Source organism: Homalodisca vitripennis, chromosome 5, assembly GCF_021130785.1.
Source record: "Homalodisca vitripennis isolate AUS2020 chromosome 5, UT_GWSS_2.1, whole genome shotgun sequence".
Taxonomy (NCBI): Eukaryota; Metazoa; Arthropoda; class Insecta; order Hemiptera; family Cicadellidae; genus Homalodisca; species Homalodisca vitripennis.
In genome coordinates this window covers 80263033-80289588 of record NC_060211.1, presented here as the reverse complement: position 1 = coordinate 80289588, position 26556 = coordinate 80263033, and the positions used below count along the sequence as shown (strand labels likewise).

Here is a 26556-nt window from a genome sequence, read left to right as displayed (position 1 = left end):
CAGTGCCCTGTTTACCCGCTTATCAGCTCGCCTTGTTTCGTTTCCAAATAGCCGCGCCTCGTATTACGCAAGACAATGAGTTACAAGACTTATTACGATTTATTTAAGACTCACGGAATACCTGTTCTGTCAAACGGTCGGAGAACGTCCACGACCAGACTGACTGCCTCGCTAAACGTCCGTTCCAGCTAAAGGCCGTCCACCGACAAACGGACTGATTGCAACCAGTCCTGATCCTCGGTCTAACGTCCGCCGACTATACCTTTCCCACTGACCGACCCGATCATAGTGGCAATCAACGCCACAATCTTACCCTCCGGCGCGCCGAAAAGGAAATTAAACCCATATAGTGAAGACGAAAGGTTGGGTAGGAAAGGATAGCTGAACCTTAGACCAAATAATAAATTAGACCAATAATACAACACTACCCACAATCTGGAATACCCGCGGAATTTTGGGCGACTCCCTCCCTATTTGAGGGAGCTGTCAGCCTCTATGGTATTATTCGTTACCTTCATTCCTGATAGATCAACGGCAGTTTATACTACGCTAAAGCTGATAACATAAGCATTTGAGCTTAATTGGAGAACCATTATACGCTGATATATAGAACTTAGGAAAGAAGGATGGGTACGACAGTATCCATCTAGGCGGATAAAAAATATGTTGACGAGGCCTCACATTAGTTTGCATCTTGTTATGTCAGAATATAGACGGTTGGGATTGTGCACTGAGAAGACTGTTGATTACAAAACGTCACACAATTTGAACTTAGATCTGAAATATATTAATACAAATGTAAGGAAAAAGACACAGGTATGTGCCAAAAGTCTAGCTTCGCATTTGCTTTGTAAAACCGTGTCATGAGAATATAATATAGCATGGTTACAAATTGAAAGTTTTGAATGGACAGAGGCCAAACTTTTTAATACATTAAAAGGTTGGCACTACGACCTAGAAACATTATTCACAATTAATTGATTTTATCTCCAATAAAACCATCATCAACCACGCTAGTTTTGGTAGAGCTGGAAATGAGACGGTATTAAAGGCCTAACAATATGAAACTGTAATTATTTTCTCAGATCATACTTTTGCTAGCTGGACATTAAAAACCAATTATAAAGCACACAAATAAATGTTAAATCATCGTCAGCTATGCATATAATACAAACCGTGAGTGTGACGGCTGTCAGTCATTTTATCTAGTTGTTTGACGTGACGAAACTACAATTTACGAGTCAAACTGTCTGTTTTAGCGTTAAAAATATAAGATAAAAGTTATTTCTTAATATTTTAAATCCTTTCTATATCCTCCCATTTCGAACTCAACGAAAGCTAGAGTGGCTGACAATCGATTTCTTTCTTAAGAAAATTCTTATTTCGATTTCAAGAAAACCACTTTGCGTGCTCCGTGCTTATAGAATGCAAATATATTGTACGAACTGCCGTCACTATTACTTCATAGAGTAAACAATACGTTCTAAATACTGAGACATCAAAATTATTCTTATCTAAAAACAAATGTAATGGTCAAATTTTCTCATATCCTGTAATTATTAATAAATTGTTTCAATTCAAATCATTCGGAATTGCCAAAGACTGAAATTTCGCGGTTCTATATAATAATTCTATATAATTGAAAGAATTAATTCAAAATTCAGTTTACTCATTAAAACGTGCGAATATTACGAGACTACAGTGTGAAATGAATAGAATTTTAAATGGGCACACTCGTATATAAACCTGTAGAAAAGAAACAACCTGTCACCATGCATCATCGTATTTTTTGTCGATCTCGGATCCAGGATAGGACCATCCTTTCAACTCAATTTGTAGCGGTTCCTCACTTTGAAAACAAGTCGAGATTTATTACTCGGCCAAAAAATTCAATTAAATTCGAGGACAAATAACAAAACTGACCATAATTAATCACAAAACAGTTCATAACTGAGTGTGAAATCTGGAGACACAAACTGCACCGAGGGGGAGGGTCCGGGGCAGTTAGCTCGCGGGGCGGCCGAGCGATTGATACGATTGTAATGATCACATTAGCCGCAGCACGGCCTAGCGTGTCCAAGCGTGTTGGGCACGGCACGGGGACGGGGACGGGGGCAATATGTGGGGCACGTGTCTGCCGTGTCGTCTCTTCACTTGCTGCTGTCATCTGCTCAGATCCGGGATTATACTGTTCACAGAAACAACGGCGAAAACAATGCGCGAATAATCACCTCCTGGGAAAATTCAGAGATCAACCATTGATTTCCATACTCTATGTCGCTGTCAAAGTCCCCTTCCTCTACGAAAGTGTCATCCATTTATGCTATTACGTAAGTCCTTCTAAGCTAATACCATGGTCCTAAGTTTTCTTCGCTGCTGCAGATATTGTCTATATGTTTGCAACAACCTAAAATACGAGTAGTAGTAGAGTTTAGTCTCCTACAGTGGCTGGAATGGTACACGAAGAGGCTCTAAATCTTCAACTGAGTACACTGTAACACATCAAATCTGCTGTCTATCTGAAGATACGAAACAACGTCGAAACAGATTCACTAGTTCTGTGTTGGTACCCACTATGCCTTAGCAGCCACAAGAGGTGGCGGGAGGCATAGTTTTTGAAGGAAACAATCCGTCTTAACTCTAAGGAGCATATGTCAACTCAAATATAGGGAGAAATCCCTCACTAGTGAGCAAGAGGATCGCTTCAGCACGATCCCCATGTAGCATAAGCTACACTTGCTAGAGCTGCACCAACACGTTTTGACAAAGTGAACTGTCTGCCTCTCGTCATTGCGCGAGACGCTAGGATCACTATAACCAGTCAATCTCTTCATAGATATAAACGAAGATAGCTTTCTCTACATGAATAGTATATATTTAGCAATGAAATTTCGTCTGTTTGGAGGATACATTTCAATATTATTGTAACATTACATACAAACTTGACTCAGACACTGGGCAATAACAGTGTTAAAAATATCAAACATTATTTTGGTCTCATGTTACATTTCTTTTAGCGTGAGACTACGAGACGAAGAGACTAAACGTCACAATGTTCCGACAAAAAGTCGATTGATACATGGTTGGCTGAGTATAATGTTGCTTTAATATTCGTGTCTGACGGTTTATTTTAAGTGTAATAACAAAATATTGTTTGATATTATTAACCCTTTTTATACTTTCGACCCCTACCAAAATTACTAAGGCTGACGATCAAATTCTTTTTTAAAAAACAAACTCCACTAACGATTTTACGAAAGACTAGTTAGTTTTCTTATGAAATCCAAATTGGCTAGTGCGATATTGTGATCAAACAAAATGATGGAAAGAGTTCGTACATAAAAGGTCAAAAACACTCACAAAAATGCCACACAGTGTCACGACACTCGGATTTTGAGTCTACTAAAGTCCTTAGGCCGAGCGGCCACAGTCTCTCCAACAACATTCATCTAAAGTTATTCTATAACAGGAAAAGAAAATGAGAACACTATTGACTGAAGTGGAGCTTAGAGAAAATTGTGGAATAGTTAACAAAAATTGGATTAATGAATTTTAATAACGCAATGAGTTTTAAGTAAACTGAGTTCGTACACTATACTTACACACTTTTGTTCGGAATTGAATTCAACATGACATACATGGAAGTGAAAACATCTATTCATTTCTGAACTAACAATATAAGTACAAAATCTATTATTCTTTGATCATTTGAAATTGGTTATGTTTGCCTACAGAACCGAAAACGCTTAGTTTAAGTAAACCGATAAAGCCTAAGTTTAAATACAAAACATATATGTTTTAACTACCTTTAATTTGGTGTAATGCAAACCATAACGTTGTATTTAATATTGTTTAGTTACAAAAGTTGTATTTAATATTTTTTAAGTTACAAAAATGTTTTAATTTTCAAAATGTAAACATTTTTTCATGTTAATTTTTTTCTAACTAAACTTTTATATTATTTTTTTGGAAGGGTAGATCCTTAACTACTCGTATTTTGGGTAACATTTGGGGTTTCATAATTTTTTCATTAAATAACAATAAAAAACCTGTTGAAGCTGTTTATTTAGATTTAAAAAAATGTTTTTTGTTGAAATGAAATGATTCAGGACCCCTTTAAAATGATGTACTACATGCACCACCTTTACGTTTAAAAATCTCCCAAAAACAACGCCCAAAAAATATTATTGTTTCAGGGGTTAAAAATAATTTTATCGAATTCTTTGTCCACAAAATATGGAGTTACAATTGTTTGACACGGAATTCCTATCTTCACTAATTATACCGCTACAATCAGTGACCCAGGTGGTCTGGTTCATCATGTATCTATGTATAAGTAACTTATTTTGTATTTTAGAAAACGTGAGTTATAAAAAAATATACTAAATCCAAAAAGTTCCTGTTTGTTTACAATTCGTACTCGGCCCTGTTTCAGACTGGATCAGGACTAGAGATCATGTTAAATATTTGATCACAGTACATCGTGATACAGAATTCCTCTTCGATAACTGGAACGTAAACCTTTTTGAAAGTTATTTACGAGATCACACGCCCGACTGTAGAGATCTGCAGGCAACACGCACTGCAGCGTGGGGCAGTATCTAAGTAAACTGAAGGAACAAGGTGTCAGTTTCAGACTGGATAAGGACTATAGATCGTGTTAAATATTTGATCACAGTACATCGTGATACAGAATTCCTCTTCGATAACTGGAACGTAAACCTTTTTGAAAGTTATTTACGAGATCACACGCCCGACAATAGAGATCTGCAGGCAACACGCACTGCAGCGTGGGGCAGTATCTAAGTAAACTGAAGGAACAAGGTGTCAGTTTCAGACTGGATAAGGACTATAGATCGTGATACAGAATTCCTCTTCGATAACTGGAACGTAAACCTTTTTGAAAGTTATTTACGAGATCACCCGCCCGATTGTAGAGATCTGCAGGCCACACGCACTGCAGTGTGGAGACAGTATCTAAGTGAACTGAAGGAACAAGGTGTCAGTTTCGGACGTAAGTTGATCGTATAACTGAACCTAAGTTATAGAAAAATTTGTTCTACAATGTCGTTTAAATTCGGATGCTTCTTAAAATCATTGAATCAACTATTTCCTTCCATCGCGTACTCCTGCATCGTATAAACCATTCTGATTTGTTATGGATCTGTAATTGTAAATAAACGTAGCAAAGATTAGCTTTGACAAATCATCACATAGTTTGGAGAACATGATTTTAAAATTTATGTTGTATTTAGCAATGTTTAGCAATATTCTCCCTTTACTAACCGTAAATATTATTTAAGTATTAAATGTGCCATGCATGTATTGCGTATAATGCATATAGAAAGCGTTATATAGGCTAATAATCTCAGAGACGATAATATACAGTACATCCCCAACTTGTGTTTACGATAATTATTTTGATCCGGCATTCTTCAAGCCATTATTTTTTATATTGTTACGTTTATACTTTTATTTTTGCACAACAGGTGAAGAAATATTCAACAAAATAAATGGAAAAATAACAGAATCTAATAAAAACGTAGTTTTGCCAAATTATCTCAATGAATGCAATAAGCCGAGCGAAAAATTTGACTTTTGACTGGAAATCAATTGGAGGGATTTTAATAAAGGGCAGACGCAACAATGAGACAGCATATTGTTAGGGATTGGCAATAGGGGCGCGCCACCGTGTCAGCGAACCCTTGTTGTATGTAAATATTTAGACCGCGACGCCCGCCGCACTGTACCATTGTCATGCTAACTGCTACTGCTACTGTACTTGTACAAGTGTCCTATACAAGAGAGGGTTAGGCTTAGCCTTTCACTTAGGCTACTCGCAGTTCATCCACCCGGTGCTGCTCCCCGGTGAGAGGGTAGGACTCCAGTACCGATTGGAGATGCAACAGATCGCATACTACTGGAAATGCGATCTGGTTTTGTGTGGTGCAGTCGAGTTTCAGCTAAGGAGATATTTTTATTAAATTTAAAAAAACTCTAAAATACATTTTCTTAAAATTTGAAAAATATAAAACATTGTTTCTAGTACCCTATGAAGAGTTAGTTGTAAGCATCTAGGACAAGACTAGATAGCTTACCGATATACCGATACACGAAAATACCGATATTTTGAAACAAACATGATTGTGCCCAGTAGTTTGAAATTAGAACACGTTTACGACATCTTAGAGGTCAACGATTTCCCATGGGAAAATTCTGGAGCCCCTATTTGTGGAGGTCCAATGAGTCAGCTCCCCTCCCCGAAATATATTCTATATATACCACTGGTCACTGGTTTATGTTGTTGAAGGTTGTTGTTGAGTAGTACTTAGGAACATATTAACACGCCCAAAGAAAAACTGTTGAAGTTTTAGGGATATAATCTTTTACAGTATGAACTCGTATATAAATTACAATTGAGGGAATGACAAGTTTTATTAATGAAACAACGTAATATTTCATTTTCAATAGGTAATATTTCATTAACATTGTTTTAATCAGATGTCTTAATATTAGTACCTGATTACATAATTGTTGAAACTCCTAATTTAAATGCCTGCAATTCCTCATGGAATTGTAGAGACCCGTTTTTAATTTTTGGCTTCAGGTAAGGTCTTAAAGAGCCGTTATTTCGGAATTACAAGAATGTCATCTACAAACAGACTACATTATCTTAATGACATTGTGAACGCTTGCCGAAAAATAGACGATTTTGACATTAGTAAACTAATGTTAGCCTTCTCAGAGCTTATTTATGTTGTTTGTTCTCTGAGGACAAGAAGCTTAGAAATTGCACATAGTCCTAATAGACCTTTGCGCTGCTTCCGGAGTAACAGAATTACTTGATGGGTAAGGTTGTGGGTAGGAACCGACTCCTGTCAAGATCCACGTGGAAGAATTTAAGATATTAATCTCAGTCATGTCTCCTCGGAAGAAGGGACTGGTCATCTCTGAACCAGCCTCTCCAGTCAAAGCAGGCAGGGGGCCTCTCCATACGTCTAGCTAACAAGGACCTTTGAAACCTAAGAGAGACCGACCAACCCCAACAGTCATCTTCCAAGGCAGAGTAGACCTATCGATATACCCTTGAACCCCAGAATCTAGAAATTTGTTGTTAGTGATGTGCCGCTCTTGGACATCCTTAATGTTGCCCAGATTTAAATGACACCTGGTGTTTGAAATATCCAGCCAGTGTAGGTTCAACTGAAAGGTATAAACCAGCCAGAAGTGGAACCTTTTCAGAGCTTACAAGAACTATTTATTGTACCGCACTGACTTCACTGGCACTGTGTTTAACGGATATTTCTGACTTGCCAATGTGGCTACTGACCTTTCCAGTCCAACAATGAACAATTCCCAAACATCAAGCAATATTCTGTTTAAGTGTAAATATGATTATTTCTGTAATTAATACATAATTGTTGCATCGTGATGTTGGATTAACACCTTTACTGCAACACTAGTATATACCGACTTTAGTGGTATGTACCGACAGCCGGAGCAGTATGTAGTAAGTTGCATCCATCGCAGTTAATGTGTAAACTGGAGGACTGTGAATAAGAAAGAAAACTGAAAGCCTTTACAGAAAAGCAACCCAAACATATCTCCTAACACCATCAACCTTTGCAAACACAGATTAGCCGCATTTTAATTAGACTATTAAACATACCAATAAATAAGAAGAATAAAACTAAAAAAATCAAACATTACAATATTTAGCTACCCAACCCTAATCTATCTAAAGAGTACCATAAGTTTATAACTGATAAATCTATTAACAAGAAAACAAGAAACATTAAGTTAACCCAAACACATGTCTAGAGAAAAACTTTCACATTCCGAATTGTTTTCAATTTCCAATTCACAGCGGATAGAAAATGTTCGTACATCAGAAGTAGAATATAAGTGTACACGTTAAGCCAAACACATGTCTAGAGAAAAACTTTCACATTCCGAATTGTTTTCAATTTCCAATTCACAGCGGATAGAAAATGTTCGTACATCAGAAGTAGAATATAAGTGTACACGTTAAGCCAAACACATGTCTAGAGAAAAACTTTCACATTCCGAATTGTTTTCAATTTCCAATTCACAGCGGATAGAAAATGTTCGTACATCAGAAGTAGAATATAAGTGTACACGTTATTTTACAGAAAAAGAGCATTTCGACTTCTGACAACAACCCCTTTATGTGAATATCTAACAATATGTTTTATTTATAAATTTATTATGAGTTTCGTTTGTTTGTAGAGGCAGGTCCAATATTCTTAATAATACACCCATCACGCACATCGGGTTTATTGGCTGAGCAAAGTCCCCCAAAACCGAAAGCCATCTCGCTGCCTACTTGATTCTGTGACAGAGTGACTGGGAACAGCTGATTAGTGCGCTATAATCTGACAGCCAGATGTTCGTTCGCATTTCGCGCCAAATACATTATTCATCTGCCGACAGTGCACCTGCCATCTTGCTGCATTGTTGTTTCCCTATTTCGGGGGGTTGGTTTGATGTGGATTTCATCGTATGGGGAGACGCAACCTGCACTAATATTTCAATTAGGCCGATGTTTTAAAACCAGATTAGATTTTTTTAGGATGAGTAAAGACAGATATTAAGATGTTTTCGTCGTTTCAATAATCATTTGTTGCTTCGACTTTAACACAAAATGTAATAGTTTTACTAAGTCTAACAATTCATGTACATCTTTTACGTTTTTTAATGTATCATAAATCAATAAGATTTCTTAGGGCCATAGCAAAGATTTCCTTGTTGTACGAAAACACTTATTTTTACACATAAAGTAACTACGGTGGGAAGGGTTGATTCAATGTGATTGTTGAGTTAACACCCACTTAGTGCAGCGTCTGGAATCTGATGTTGTTACGGACTAAGGTGAATTGGAGCTTAAGTTAACAAATCTGACATGAACTCTGTGTATACTAATAAGCAATTAAGGAAAAGCAAACACATGTTGATGTTGAAAGGAATACTTATGATTTGAATATTGGAACACAACTGCCAAGTGCTTAACAAAAACAATTAATTATGCTGTTTCAAAAATGACCAATATATTATTAGTAAAATCTAATATAAACGATCTAAAGTCCGCATAATGGGATATTGAGTTCATTGTCAAACTTTTACAACTTAAGACGAACATTTTAATACAGCATTTATTTTGAACATTAAACACTACTACATTACTACTGACACTGCCTCACAAACATACTGTATTGATATTTTTGTTTGAATAACGTATTCATTACCATAATTAATACTCAATGTTGGCGATTTAATTACCAATAATTTGCATGCCACTATATTCAATCATCGATACCTTAAATGCTATTTAATACTATCATGATTACCAAAGACCCCGAGTTGAACGTTTGTTATGTTAGAAATATCTCGCTGAGGACTTGTTTCGTATTGTACAGAGGTCTGACAAAATGTATTTTACGTGTCTAAATTTCTGTCTTTATTTTCAAGAATGAGAATCGCTATTTTTATTCAATCATTATTTTTATCACGTATACCTCAGCTTAATGCATTAATGACAGTAGAGTCATATCTGATTCATGCAACAGACGTCAGATTGTAAAATACTATGTAACCTTCTAGTACTGAGAATCTTGACTCCGGACTGACATTTATCTAATCGTCTATTATGCTATACCATAAATTATTAGCGTTATAAGTTACATATGGCTTCATTTACAGCACTTAGGGGTGTAATGATAATCCTTATGTGACTGTTGAAATAAGAAGATTCAACAATTAGCTAGGAACTGCCAGTTATATAAATATATTTTACACAATTTTCTATATTTATATATAATTTTTATCAGTACATATTATCTTCCATAAAACACTAAAAACTGTGTTATTGTGGAAGATATTCTCCAAAAGAAACAATAGAATAGGCCGAGAGATTACATGTGGTCTAGATGCGCGAGAGGGGAACTGCGGCTGACAAGGAGAGGGTGAGGCGGCGGGGGGAGCCGGCTCACAGTCTGAGCTAGCGACTTCCCCCTCCACTCCACATGCCCAGTAGGCTACTGCGCATCGTTGGGCCGAGGGCCACGTGGAATCTTTCGGTCTGTACCACCAATCCACATTTAAAAGGACTGACACCGTAGCTGAAAATGGCGTGTATTTAACATATTTATCTTAGGATCAGAACAATCTACCGCTGATAATTCGAAAATGAGTTTATTTCTTCTGTTGAAACACTGGTGGGGTGGAATTGACGGCTCTTGAACTGATGGTCCAGGGTTTGACGAACATTTCTGGCACTGTTCTTATTTCTGGCACTGTTCTTTCATCTTGGAGAGTCCACACTATCTCCTGTACCACTCAAGGAACATTATAGTGGAAGTATAGTTTGGAAGCAATCGTACACATTTCCAGTAAAGGTTCTTGGAAGAAGTAGGACCGTTAATTTTATTTCCCAGTACTAGACATTGTGTGTTGAAAGTTCATATTTGGTCATTTATCTCTCTAATCCAGCGTGAATTGGCTTCGGTCCAGTATCTCATGTTATGAAATCCCACCGTTATTTCGAAAGGGTACTTTATCGCATCACAGATCGTAATTAAAATATGCATTATGCTGAAGCCTGTATTGAGCCCATGTGCATAATTCAATTCAATTCGATATTTAGCATCACTTTACTTAAGCTCCTGGTGTAAACGTTCTATAAATGTGAATTGTTATGTTATTTTGAAATTCTCCATATAATCGTTGCAATAAAAACTGAATCCATGGATATGAGAGATTTGAGCGTCAGCTAAAACATGTCTGCCTAACTGGAAGTTGCATTTCTTTACCCTTATTTTTACCTGGCTGAACCTATCTCGCGTATATAATTTCCCTGATACGAGTTACGTGGTTTTTTAAACTTGATAGGAATAATATGCTTCGCAGCTCTAAAACTTTATTAAACAATCGTCTAATATTACACTAAACATCTAACGTCTCTTCACTGGTATACGGCAGTTTTACGCAAAGTATTTACCCTCTACAATCACATTAAATATTACACTCCCAACTGGCTAGCGCACTATTATCCGTAAAGAAGTACAAAAACTGTTATGAAGAGAAAAATCATTCAGTGAAATGAATCTTGGACCAGGGAAAACCAGACAAACGTTGAATCAGCAATAACTTATAATCTAGCCTAACAACTGATATAACAATCCACTGACCTTTTACTTTAGATTATTGTATTATGTAACCTAAGAATTATTAAGCATAGCATAGCATACTTTTAGTAAGTTCCAGTAAATGCGTGAAGAGACATTTCTAAACTTCGTCAATACGGCTTCTTTAGTATTTTATTATATTTGTTGGTCCTAGATTACTTTATTACATGTAACGAGACTATTTCAAGTGTTGTATCCATAGACACAGTTTATTAATCGTTAGGAGTGAAACACTGATTTTGTACAGCCTTTAAATAGACATTGTAGGACGCCTCTTATCATTTGAGATTTTTTGATAGGCATTTTTATACTATAAAGCAACGAAGTTTTAGCCTATATAAAAAAGCTTGTATTATTTAAAACATATTTGTTTTCGGAATGGGTTAATACTTAAACAATAGTAATAATGTTTTAATACAATTTAGGCCACCATAGAGAAATACTCAAATTTTTTCTTGGCCAAAATGCTTACTGTGCACAGGTTATTACAACTATACACAACATTACTCATGTTTACAAATTACATTTTCCATATTTAAATGTGGAACCACGTTTCCTATATAGTAGGACGAACGTTTTACAGCATTCATTAATTCTTCCAATACGACCAAATACATTCTACAATGTATTTTTAATATTTAAACTAAATACGCCTAGATATTCCTGTACAATGTGTATTTGCACGACAGCAAAAAATGATTGACTGATTTATTTGTAAGGAAGCTCGCTATCCACGTCATGGAAATGATACAGCAAATGCAAATTATAATAAATGAAATCACACACAAAACACACACACACACACACAAGTGGTAAAACAAAAGTTACTTGAGTAAGTAGGACTATTGTCGTTGCTCCTGGTCGACCTGCGTTGTCTAGCAATCAGTGGCTCCGTCATACCTGCGGACACACACCGGTCGGTTACTACACAGAACACTAGACTGCTGACAGAATGTGTGGGTTTGGCTGAGAGATGACGATCAGACTGGCGATGATAAAATTGCAATTTAATATGAAACATGCTTTTGTTTAAACAGGTGTGTTACTTGGATATACGCTGTCAGGTGAGCTGAACTTCACATGTACAGATATATAAAATGGCTCAACCTACTCTACCTGGTACTGATTGAACTATAGCATGCTAGAAAAAGGAAGGTTAGGGAATGTGTCTAGTTTAATGTGACCTGCAAATTATTTATTAAAATTAATGACGGCGGGTATGTGAACTGTGAAGTTACTTAAAATGCAAAAAAACGTCATTGTGTAACATCAATTTCAGTTTTTACGGCACATTAAATTGTGCTCCCAGATCTGTAAAGCTCCCACAGATTTTTCCTACCATTCTCATAACAGAAGCAGACACCGACTGCTTCCAGAGAATGGTAACAGAGTCTAGTGGTCAACAGTTCCCATGTGTCGAGAACTCCAGAGCCTTAAGACTTCCTGAAGAAGGGAGTTCCAAAAGGAAGAGACATTTCAGAGGTCTGATATTTTTAAGACAGCAACACAAAACAAATCCTTGACTCCATTGTAGCTTTGCTAGTGTAATTTTCTTTAATTTAAGTTTTATGTGTATATTCATTTTAACCACTACATTCGTAACATACAGTTAAATAATGTTTGGATACTTTTGAAATCGCAATAAAATTTTAACACGTCTTAATAGATGAATCTAGTGGCTCAACCTTGATTAGTTTTGTTGCAAATGCCTACTCTATGAACATTCAGTTTTTTAGTTTTTTTACTCAGGTAGTAAGAAAACCAGTGATTGTAGATGTTTCTAAAAAGTTAATTAAACTAAATTATATAAATTTTATTTTTCTAAAAGACAAATCTAGGAGTTTTGTCACAGTTTTGGGGTTCTTAAACTATGCATGTAAAGATAAATTCTAAAGAAAAAAAACACATTGAGTGTCGTCAATATTAAATTATTTTGGGTATATACTGAACATGTCCGAGGGGGATGATCGATATCAGCGCACCGAGCCAGTGGGGCGGGGACTGCGGGGGTGGAGCGACGCCATTGGTCGCCCGCCGTCCCGACGCCACCAATGGGGCCGCGCGGCGCTGTGCCGACCCGGGGCTCTTTATGGCTCAGTTACGACGATGGCAGGACCAGGCCTTGTGGCACCAGACCACTTGCCCCTCTGGGACCTTGCGCCCTCAGCCGCTCAGCCCACAACGGTTAGTACTCCATATATTTCCAAAAACTTTATTAACAATTTTAGAATGAATATTATGTTATTATATTTAATAATAAATAGTGCATTATTTTTAAGATTTTATTAAATAGACGTTTATGCAATTTTTAACTTTTTTAATACAGTTTTTATATTAATAAAAGCAAATGCAAATTAATTTGCCTTAAGAAAATCATATCTTTTCTAAACGACAATAACTATGAATTTTAGTTTGGAATGCGATTTTATTTGTATAGAGATATTATTTTTACTTTTAGTAAAATTTAACTCTTGATTTTTGGGATAGCCCTACCACACAGCTGAGACCGCCGACAGACGCGAAGAAGATACTATGTGCACGAGTCACAATTGGATTTTAAATTGCTTCCTAAATATAAATGGTGTTTTTTATGGAAGGCTTTGAAATGTAAAAAAAACATGCAGCCATAAGGTAAACATTAATAAATTGAAAATAATTTTCATCTTAGAACTGTTACCTCTACAGACAAGTGCGCGATAATGAGCAGTGCGTTCTCTCTTTCCTGGTAGAGCACCCCATAAGAGTGTTTGGTCACTAAATTTTTATCAAATTATTTTTATTTTTTCTCTTTAATGCGGAAAATCAACCTGAAAATTCAAGGCATTTGTTTGATTAGTTTCTAGCAGTATTTGAAGTGTCAACATTGAGCCTATTATTCATGTAGTCTACAGTACCAAAAGTCAGTAATGTAGTTGCGAGCTCTGTCACTGGCTTCAAATTTCCAGCCGCGTTGAGCACACCCGCCACTCATCGCAACATATTTTTTTTAATGCGCGGTTAAAGTTTATAAAAAAATAATAGTAAAAACTAAGCATATATTTTAAAGTTCGCACATTTAATGACAAATTTGTGAGTTCGCTTAAATAATTTGTGGCGCTTTTGAGAAAGTTAAGTAAGGTGCAGACGAAATAGATATTTTCTATATTCCTACATTCCGAGGCAATAAAATTGAAGTCGATAACGTAAATATCGAACGAAACATTAACACCTACGCATTATATTATTACATACTATACATATATATATATATATATATATATATATATATATATATATATATATATATATATACTAGCTGTTTCCCGCGGCTTCGCACGCTTTTCGTAAGTTTTGCCCGCGTATGAGCATTTCTGGTTGAAGTAAATTATATTTCCAACCCCGATGTAGATTTTACCTTGATGTCACGATCAAGAAAATATGTCAAAAATGTATTGTACATGCATAATGTATTTTATTACATAGTGGTCTACCACTCAACCTTTAAGTTCAACCAAAAATTTAGTTTAGACAATTATACATCATAACTTAGCGCCTTCAAATAGTGTTTCACTGTTTAATATACGTATCTATCTCGTAATTGCAGGTTATAATGTGCAGGCGCTTTGAAAACTTTTCTTCATTTTATTCGTTTATATTCACGACATAAGCGAATAATTCAGATAATAACTATCCTATCTTCTAAGTTAGACTAAATTACGGATACATGTGAAATTTGATTGAAATTGGTTCAGTCGTTTTGGAGTTTATTGGCAAAATTATATATTAGCGTTATATATATTTTAGCAAAATTTTTCGTTACTAACCTTCTCTTAAAGATAAGAAAAATAAAAAAGTGTTTGATTATTCCACAAGGTGTAGTAGGTATTTGAAGATGAATTTAGGGCCATATAATGAAGCTCGTGTATAACGGTTTATAAGCATATGCATTTTAACGCAATGTATACACTAAAAATTATAGAAAGTGAAGTTTTTATAAAAAAAAAATATCATTTATTACAAACATTCGCATTTTTTATTTTTGGTTGGTTACAAAACTGTCCAAATTTCCTGCTTTAAGTGCATGTAATTAATTCATCATAGCCAAAAACACCTTTTCAGCGTAGACAATAGTGTCTTGAGGGCCAGTTAGGGAAGTTAACTTAAGGGGCTATGATTTTAGTATAATGAAGTAACAAAATATCGATTGCGTCACCTTAATGAGGAACTCTTCTCACTTCTCATTATGCTTGAAGTCTTAATGTGACGCAAGGCCCGTTATGCAAAATACCAATGGTAAATAAGAGTAGAAACAATAAATACGAGTAACGGCCTTATGTGTCACTTATTTTGTTGGCCTACATTACAGTTGTTTTCTGTTTATTTACACAATTCTCAGAACATTGATTTTTGTAATATTTGAAAATGTAAGGACCAATAAATACAGGAGAACGTGAGATAGGCTATACGCATATTTTTATCACGCGATTTTAGTGTACATCCTCTCTCTTACATGCGTTGGTCAGGTAAGTTGAAACAAGGGTTATGTTGCTGGAGATATAAACTGTATCTGCAGTCAATTCTACATTAACATCTGAAAATCTTTGAATATTCGGACTTGCGACGGATGGCGGTTTAGATGCGAGTAATACACGAAGAGCACCATTCTGAAGATGGCACAGGTGTTTCGTTCATGTCTTCTCCAATGTTTTACTTATATCGAAGATTACTTTTATTATTTTTTTATCCAGTACGGTACAACGTAAGTTGTTTCTCAACGTCCTGGCATATAGGATATTTCAGCTGAACTATACCCATCCTCCAAGGATATCATACACGAATAAGTGTCAGATCAATACTGTAGCATATGTACGAGGGTCGTCCATAAAGTAACCGCCGTTTGGGCGTGGCGCGATAAGTAGTGGGGGTAGCGCCGCCATTCTCACATCGGTGTGCGCAGCCCTTCAGTACGCTTCTAGCTGTGCAAGGGAGAGCATCGTGCGATCGCACGTTCTTTTGTTACAACGTAAAAACATGAGCGCCATGATAGAAAATCCCGCCAAGTGTGAAGTACGTGGTATAATAAGATTTCTGTGGTCGAAAAGTTACACAGCAGCTGAAATTCACCGTGAATTGAGTGCGGTGTATGGCCCAAACATTATGAGGGAAGGTGTAGTCCGTCAATGGGTTCTTTTTTTTTTTTTTAAATGGAAGAACGAACGTTCACGATGAAGACCGGAGTGGTAGGCCATCTCTCGTCAGTGATGACTTGGTGAAAAAAGTGGATGAGAAAATTCGCAAGAACCGTCGCTTCACAATCTAGGAACTTTCGGATCATTTTCCTGAAACCTTTTACTGTGAAACCTTAAAATGGCTACGACGAGCGATTCAAAACAAGCGTCATGGTCTTCTGACATCTGGTGTTGGGTTTGTCCATGACAACGCCCGTCTTCATACAGCTCAAAGAACAACAGAACTTTTGGAAAAGTTCAAATGGGACGTTTTTGACCCACCCCCCTACAGCCCGGACCTGGCTCCCAGTGATTTCTATCATTTCCCGTACATGAAGCGGTGGCTTGCATCTCAGAGGTTTGCGAGTGATTAAGAGCTTCAAAACGCTGTGACAGGTTGGCTACGTTCTCAGGAGGTAGATTTTTTTAAAGACGGAATTTCAAAAACTGTTAAAAGATATGATAAGTGCTTGAATTTGTTTGGTGAATATGTAGAAAAGTAGAGAAAAGCTGTAGTTTTAACATTTATATAATAAACTTTTTGTATCTCAACTGGTTTATTTTTTATTTCAAAACGGAGGTTACTTTGTGGACGACCCTCGTATTTAATTGATGAGGTTGCTTAAACATGAGACATATTCGTAAACACATTCTTCTCTTTAGTTAAATTTTTCTTACCATTTACAATGGCAAGTTCTTTACGATGGCTCGTATATAAATAAATGCAATTAATTTGGCTTTGTATTCTTAATATTTCATTCTCATAATTTTGGCAACTTTATAGCTGCTACAAAGACATTTTTACTTTTCTTTTTTTAATGGTTGGTAATAACAAGATATTATGTTACTTAGCGTAATAATGAAATTCACTTGCCATGGGTAATATAAAAACTCTACTCCTAAAGAAGTACGCCAGTTTTGTTTCTAGTAAGAATTACTTCACGATAGGGATGATATTCGACTATTTCTTATGACTTTTGAAATACCATACCACCACATAATCCGTTGAGCTCATCTTCAAATCTCCGCAATTTGTTAATGATAAGAATTTAGTATGTCTACCATTCCTGAGAGAACTGTAGATGTTAACGTATACGATTCCTTGGCAATATTTCGTCTGTTACATTTCAATCATTACGTATGGACTGGATAGATTAAAAGTTTTAAGACTTGAATCTCCTTTGGCCACTGTAGTTGTTTAACAGTGGGACAGTTGCTTTGAAAATTAGTGCCATTTTCATAAGATTTTGTTGCACTTGAGTTACCTGATGAACAGTGCATTTTTTGATCTGTCATCTTCATATATGATTCATATCAGAACAGATCCCTGGGTGACAATGTATATTATCGGATTTATATATGATTTCGTCATCATAATACATCATCCACATTCCGAATCTTGGATATAGATTGTGAAGATATTGATATAACAGTTTGAAAAATTATAGACTATTAAGTGGTTCTTTTGATTGAGTGGCGTTTTTCGACTAAGAAGTCGATTAATCGGATACTGCCCAAATAATAAAATTGTTATTGTCCATTAGTTGCATTACTCTTATAAGAAGTTCTAAATGTAGGCTTAACTATTTATTCCCAATTGTGTTTGGCAGAAAGACAGCACCAGGTCCTTGAGACGGTGCATTATATAGGCTAGTATTAATAAGAATTGAAGTATACATGGCTAAATGTGGTAATTAAGTAGAAAGAGTCTTAAACTGTTATAAGACTGGAACCTGATTTGAAAATCAGGTTGACTTTTTGGGATATTTGGTATGAAGATATGAACTAAAATTGCGGTTAAGAGAAATAATAATGAATATCTCAAAATACATACACATACACAGTGGTTACCATTAAAATGTTATGGGTAAATTTATTTTAACTCTTGTCATTATAAAATTCTTGTAAATATTGAAACAAAATTCGCACTTAATGTTTTAGTTCTATGCGTTTTAACACTTCAATCGATTTCAAACAAACAATTTACATCAAGTAACAAACAATATCTTTTAAATCGATAAGAACAAACCATCTAGTAACGACAAGCTATCAGTATAAAATTAACTTTATATTGTTATAATTATCTTTAAAGTAAAGTTATATTATTACTGGGCATTCTTTGTTTTAAGTTTGTTGTTGACGATGGACAGTTTGAAACGATAACAGGATTTCGGACATTTTACATCGTCCAAAATGCAGGGCCGCATTTACAAATTCGGCGCCCTTAGGCCTACAGACCAAAGAGCGCCCCCCCCCCCCCAGAGGACTCTGATTACACTGACGTAGAAATCCAGTAAATTTCTTAATTACGTAATTTTGATGAAAGATAATTACAATAGTATAAATAAATAAATATATAAATATAGGAGTGTTTTGAATAAATAAAAGCAATGAACCAATGAATGAGTCAACGTCGCACCCCGGACCTAGTTGACCTTGGCCACCCGCCCCGCCGAGCGCCAACACCACCCGCCGCCGCAACTTTTTTCTTTTGTGTACTTTAAAATTTATGCGCCCCCTAATATTTTGCGCCCTAGGCCTGGGCCTAGTGGGCCTATAGGGAAATGCGGCACTGCCAAAATGTTACAATTTGTTCCAACACGACGATTGAAATCTACCCTCCTCTTAAAGTGTAAAACGCTTAACACATAAAGATGTACTTAAACCCTAACTGCTGCAATAGACTAATACTGGATATAAGTTATTGAGAATTGGTATTATTGAATTTGTAACATTGCACTTAAAAACTTAAAAAATAAAAACATTCATACAAAACGGCTCTGCTAGGTCTCTAAAATTTCCCTAGATGCCTGACTACTTTATGTTCTTCAATATTAGAAACAAAACTGGGCTAGTAATTTTAACTGCAATAATTTTTTCAGTAATATTTATGAATACAGATTTACTTACTCTTAAAAATCGTTCGTGCTTCTAACAGCTAATGCTGTCATTCTTTCTCGAATGTACTACAGCTCTTTACCGGACTAATTAAAAAATGTTTGTAATTAAATGATTCACAGTTTTGCAACATTATCTAGTTCACAACTTGGATTTGTATATTTATTATTAATTTTTTACTATTGCACTCGTGTTTTAGTTTATTTATTAATAAAATAAACACATTTATTCTAATAAAACAAAATTAAGTTTAAAAATTTAATTAGGCCAGGTTAGATCACTAACCTACAATATTCTGTAAGGCAGATAGCACTAGTGTGTATACGATTTAAACCACGGGAAACGGATTGCTTATCCCTATAATATTCGAGGTTTTAAATTATTCCGTAATCTATATAACGGTTTGCAGAAAAAAAAACGGTAGCTTCCATCTTAGATTGGTTACATTGTTTAGAGTTAGAAAATGAAAGTAAACCGTAAATAGCTTTCCCATTTATACAGTCAATTCATCTAATGTTGTTATACCCCGCGCACAAAGCGGCGAGTCCCGGTGTTATGACCAATTGGAAAGAAACCCCTCGTGGAGTGAGCGGATTCCCGGAATTTCAGCGCGCCGAGTTCACACCCGGTCATTTCTGCTATCTCTTTCCCATAAATAGAGTGATCCCTGGCATAGTGGAAGAGGTCGACGCTTGTACAAGGGCTTATAAGAAACGATCCATCGGTCAAAATGTTTACTAACAATGTAAAGGCTGATGTTGACTGCATGTGAACCGGCCTGTCGCACATCACGACAGTTAGTAGTGGGCGGGGCTCTCCACTCTCAACACTCGAAACGACCGACGACAGTACGTCAGTGTGTAAGCTGAAATATACAGTACGTCAGAGTGTAAGCTGAAATATACAGTACGTCAGAGTGTAAGCTGAAATATACAGTTCGAGGACTTAACTGCGCGCGTGATCTTGAGTATGTGGTGTTAGATGGATGGGGAGGGGGGTGGCGAGGTAGCATTATGCGCTGCGTCCCGAAAACATTTCCTGTGACTCGTGTGTTAAAACCCTCCTTTCAGGAATCGTATTGGCCCAAATAACTCATCACACTCGCTACAATCAGTCTGTTGTGGTGGAATTAAATAATATTAAGAGACTACAAAATAATAGCAATAATAATAGGACTTATCCTTGTTTTTCAGTTGTTATAATTTTGTTTGTGTTTTTGAAAAAAAAAAAAAAACGTATAAAAGTCTATACTAATCTGCAAATTGAAATCGTGAGTTTAAAGTCGCCTTCATCTCAGTTCAAAGAGCTTGTTGCGCCTAGCAGAGATTCTTGTTGTAGCCTACGTACACCCAATCCGCTACACAGATGGCGTTTATTTGTTGAAAGGGTAGTATTTGGGCCCTACGAGCACAGCTAAATTCCTCCAACTGTACATTAGAAGACGTCTAACTGCACCTACCTATTGTTATTTGGACTACTGTAATGGCCAAGTGGATAATTTGTATAATAGTCAATTTGAAATTTACCATGGATTCACGTTTATTTCATGGCATTTGTTTTCCTGTGACTTTAATTTTCAGCTAAAGTTTCTTGGAAAGTTCTACAAGCTTTGTTCAATCCTGTTTCCTAATTATTATGTTAGGCTCACTTTTCAGATTTTTACCTGTAAATGTAAGTTATAGTATCGGCTGTAGTAAAGAGGATGTTAATGTGTCTTCTGACACAGGGAGAAGTGAACGGGCCACCCAGCTATGGGGAGCTGGCTTACTCAGCCCTGTGGGATCATCACTCGGCTCCAGGTTACCATCCTGAACTTTTGCCTGGATTCCCTTGCTCCTCTGACTTGTGGTCCGTCAACCCACACGGACCTTCTTCTGCTCACAGAGCTCAGTGCATGATTCAACAAAGGTTTGTACAAGTATAGTTTTCTTTATATTTTCACGTGGACTACAACTTTAGCTCAGGTACAACGTTTTTTGATTTTGTTCTGAAATGCAATGCCTTCTCACCTTTTTTATTCATGTAAGTAAACGAAAATTGTAAAAAGGAGCAAATACTGTATGCCATAATTCTTGAAACAAAAAAAAAAAAACTAAAACGAAATATGTTTGAAAATTTACAATATCTGTCAATAGTATTGTTATACTAAAAGAAAATTGTGTTTATTTTTATAAACATGGAAGATAATATACCAACAATAACTTCAAACCATTTATTAATTGATAGTATATTTTAATCCTACAAGTGGTGGTAATTTTTGTATGTTGCATCTGGCCATAAAGAATTTAGGAAAATTCCAAATGAGGAGAAATAGTATATTATATTATAAATATTTATATTCGGAATGAAACAAAGAATATTTCTATTTATAATAATTCCTATATTAATTAAAAATATTAATTTTTATCATGTACAAATTTTGTGTGGAGGTCTTTATTTATAGAAATATAAAATAACCATTTTGTGTTAAATTTAATCTAATTTTAGAACTAAACCAAACTTTAGATGTACATGAAACTTACTTAAGCTACAAAAAAAAAGCAGTTAGGCAAATAGATGATGAAATATGGGAGTTATATAAAAACACACATGTTTGAAATTATATTTTTAGTAATGTATCTATATTATATTGCATATTCTCTTAATCTGAATAAAATTTAAAAAATATAGTAGTAATGAAATAAATGTTTTAAACTTTTCAATTTTGAAAAATAATAAAACATTGGGTACTATTTGTAATAATTTAAATTTTATGACACATTTTCATAAGGCTAGATATATGATGTTTTAAGAAACTTGTGTATGGAATTAAAAAAATTAGTTTTTGACTATAGACTATAAAAATATAAATATATATAATATATAAATTATAATAATTCTATAAAATAGAATTAAAAATAGTTAAAAATTCTAAATCTAATATTTAACTTATTAAAGTATTATTTCTTAAATAAAAAATGTCCAAATACATGGAAACAGTGATAAAAAAACAAAACAACTCACTAGCAGAAGAGAATATGGCAAAAACGAAAACCGGAATCTACTATTACATTCCTTTAATTAAAAGGAGAAAGTATAGCTTTTGTAAGCTAATTTCCTCCCCAATCCAATTTTGAATAGATCTAATGTTGCTTAAAGCACATTAATTTGTTAATTGATTATACAAAGTTACTAAGCAAGAGCATATTTGGTTAATATTTTGTTGATAAATACTACAGAATAACGTTGACAAAATACAATATTGATGAAATAAAAATTATTAATATTTTTATTTAATAGCATTTTTTATTATTTAAGTGAGCATTCTTAACGTAAAACACAAAAATATTTTGCTATGTGGACCTATATATGACTGTAAATAGTTCAAAGGTTGATGCAGGAGATGATTAACAAATACTTTGTATTAATTTTAACTTGAGTGATTTTTTTACAAGGAATTAAAAATACTACTCTAACATAAAAAATTGTTAAAATTCAAAATTATTCCGGAAATAAAACTTTAATAGCATTATTACAAGACAATGAATAAAAATGTGCACTTCTTGGCACACAAAGTGCTAACAGTGAATAGTATAATAGTAGTGCATATAATAATCTATACATTAAAAAATATCTGGAAATAAAACAAACTTCAACACAATTTAAAAGATTGTACCACTGCTGGTGGCACACTTTTTCAAATATAAGAGATTGCTGTCTTGGTTAAGACTTCTCATAACTGAGAAAAATAGCAAGATAATGTCAGTTAACTTACAGTGATTAAATACAAAAGCTTTAAAAATTATAACCTTTTCTTAATGGCAAGCTTGCAGTGATGGTTACTTCATGTTACTAGCACAAGATGATTACACTAAGTACACGCCAATGCAATCTAATCCTAGCTTATAGATTACACCAACTGTAATTAATCAACATACCCAAGATAAACAATTTTTACAATTAATTGTCAATTAATGGCAGTTATAGTTAGTTAGTTATATTTGGAATTTAATGTGTAATTAAACAAATACTAACGCAAATATTTTTTTCAATGAATATTGAGTATTCATTTAAATAAACCTCAATATACATAACCAATTATATACTCCATTATGGTTAAATATATACCCAATTATATAACCTCTACTGTGTATGCACTAGTTCTCCGAGGTCACTGAGTCTAAAATAAATTCATCCAAATTTCTTTCACTGACAACAAAGATAGCTTAACATTTTTAATTGACTAACAACGTGTAATAACAAATGTTTCTCATTCCCATATTACATGACAATAACTCTCTAACTTTTCTGATGGCATAAAACTTATGAAGATGTCTGGGTTGCCATTTAGAGGCGAAGCGTTGGGAACTAAATTTTTCAGCCTACCAAACAAAGAGTGGAATCCCATGGATTTTGACTCAACATAAACCTCTCAACAACACAAATTTTAATCAAACAAATTTTCAGATAGTTGATAGAGTTCTAAAAATTAAACAATGTTTACTTCACATATTTAGAATATTAATGCAATAAGTTTACATAAATCTAAAATTTCAAACAAAAATATTTTAATTTATTTACATATTTAATGTTTGCAAAACTACATTTATTTTTGCTTGGAAATTGTATTAACAAAATAAATCTCAAAACAAACTTTGAAACTTCTAAAATAATCAAATAACACAAATATATGTTAATGTACACCAAGTCAAAATCTACAATCACTACACACAAATCAGAAATAAAAAGAAGATTTGTTTAGATATTTTGAAACAAAGTCAAAATTGAAAGTAAATTAAATTAATACATACATTAAAAGGAAGAAAATCTTAAATAAACCAATATTTAGATTATATATCTTGCAACCTATTAAAACTATATAAAATAAAATTGCCCTTAAAACACAGACATGACTAAACAGTAACTTTTTTACCTGTGCTACCCCATGTAAATAAAGCACCTGAGAATTCAGTGGCATACTTTCAAAAATCTATTACAAATTACTTGGTTGTAAACTTTATCAACATAAATAATTGCAGCTTAAAGGTTATAATTTAATTTCAAAATATATAGTTGTAAGAAATTACAAAATTGCTCAAACATTATACTTTCAAGAGCATCAAAATTTCATCAGAAAATATGTTTCTTGTAATAAAAAAGAAGAATAAGAAGTTAGACATTAACTGAAATCGTATAATAAAATAAAGGCAATATGAATGTATAGATATGTCATACAGTTTACTTAAATAAACACAAAGTACTCACACAATGTTGCATGCTATCCCAAGGTTATGTTAACTCACACTTTCATTCCAGCACTACCCAAATAAAACTCATGCAATACCATATAATTTCTAAGAACCGTCCGACATAGAGATGCCACTACTCTATTATATCTTTGAGACCTCTCACGAAAATAATATTGGAGCCTGCCCCATTGTTTGTCTGATAGTGAAGATTCTATTCTACTCCCTAGAAATATTTTTCGATTTGAACTGGATAACAAACGCATGTGTCAAAAGCTGGAAGTACAAACTGGAACATGATTCCTATAATTTTAAAAATATTAAAAATTAATATTATTGTTTCTGATTCAATCTTCACAAATAGAATGCAGAATTAGGGGGAAGGTCAGTACAGACCAAGACGGGTAGTACTAATAAAAGTTGCTTTACTGCAGACAGGATTATATCTACATATAACATATACAAGTGCTATATCTAATATAGACCACTTGGGTTGTGTTTTTTTCTGTTCTCCCTGTTATTTCCTTCATTTCTATTCCTCAGATTCAGCCAGAGGAGCTGCAGTGCGTCCTCGACCTCCAGTGTGGGCCACAAGAAGCCGAGGCGTCGGGTGGCAACCATGGCGCAGCGCAGGGCAGCCAACATCCGTGAAAGGCGCAGAATGTTCAATCTCAATGAGGCGTTCGACAAACTCCGCAGGAAAGTGCCAACATTCGCCTATGAGAAGCGACTATCCAGAATAGAGACACTGAGGCTTGCCATAACCTATATTTCGTTCATGAGTGAACTGCTAAATTGCACTGAGAAGGTTTCCGATAGAGCTGCATCACCTCTGTTCCAACTGCAAAACCAAAGGGAATATGTTCCCTATTCTATTCTGCCTACCTGATTGTATTGATTACAATGAACCAGATATTTATGTTGAATTTTGATATTGTAAATTGAGATCGTTTTCATACATGTAATGAATGTAAGGCTGTGCATGGTTAGTGTTAGAGATCCAATACCTGCCAAAACAAAAGCACATTATATATATATATATATATATATATATATATATATATATATATATATATATATATATATAAAAGAGTTTACTGGTGAAGTGAGCAGGAAGAGCCAAAGCCAACTGCAAGGAGACATAAATAACAAATATTTAAAATAATTATCTTAAGCTGTGATATTTATATTTTACTGATTTTGCAATGTACAGCGGAGGCATTAGGAAGTCTTTTATGGAGTGAGAATCTCAAGGGGCACTTTACAGTATTAACCAAAATAAACAGTACTGAAATGGTAATATTTTGCTATGATAACACAGTAACATTACATATAGATTTTTACCAATAAATACAAGTCAAAGGAAGCAAAATCTGTTAAACTCGTCTATTATCATGTTCAATACGACCCCTGTTCAGTTTGAGGCAACACTTGTAGATTTTGTATCATTTTTATGAATAGGGGTTGTTCCCTTCTCCTAACACACATGGTTATTTTTTCTTTGAGTTGAACAATGGTAGATGGTGGGTCATCGCGGAAATTGTTTTCTTTCAACATTCCCCAGACGTAGGCGTCCGGTGTTGTAAGAACAGGGGAGTGGGCTGGATGAGGAAAGTTTGTTCTAAGGGAGATGAGACGGTTGCCAAAGGTTTGTTGGAAGAAAGCAATGTTGTTAACAGCAGTGTGACTGGTTGCGCCATCTTGCTGGAACCACTGTGAATTTAACGGCAGGTTTCGTGCACGAGAAAATCTCCTGAGGCCTCACAAAATGATCAAGAATGGTCCTATATCGATACTGATTTACAGTAAAAGTCTCTCCATTGTTGCCTTCAAAAAAGTATGGTTCCACTATACCCCTCCCAGACACAGTGTAGCAAATTGTTACATGCTTACTATGCTGTGGCCTCTCTACAACAATGTCAGGACGTTAAAATCCAAGGAAATGTGTTGTCTACTTGTTTATGAAACCATTAAGGTGCACATGACATTCATCTGTAAACCATACATCACTCAGAAACTAAG

General features: G+C 34.9%; 2 protein-coding genes across 3 annotated transcripts in view; one reads left to right on the top strand and one right to left on the bottom strand.

The window, feature by feature from the left end:
* Window positions 1–26556, bottom strand: part of LOC124362426 (plasma membrane ascorbate-dependent reductase CYBRD1) — a 116681-nt gene that overhangs the window by 72922 nt on the left and 17203 nt on the right. For both annotated transcript variants that reach the window (XM_046816909.1, XM_046816910.1), the window contains exon 2: window positions 12033–12104. In XM_046816909.1, coding sequence (XP_046672865.1) covers window positions 12033–12102 — 70 coding nt within the window. In that variant the 5' untranslated portion in view covers window positions 12103–12104. The remainder of the gene's footprint in view (window positions 1–12032; window positions 12105–26556) is intronic.
* LOC124362427 (protein Fer3-like) lies at window positions 13155–25607 on the top strand. The gene is made up of 3 exons (XM_046816917.1): window positions 13155–13388; window positions 21036–21217; window positions 25078–25607. Exons 1-3 carry the CDS (start codon window positions 13155–13157, stop codon window positions 25421–25423), a joined length of 762 nt encoding a protein of 253 aa, XP_046672873.1. The 3' UTR covers window positions 25424–25607.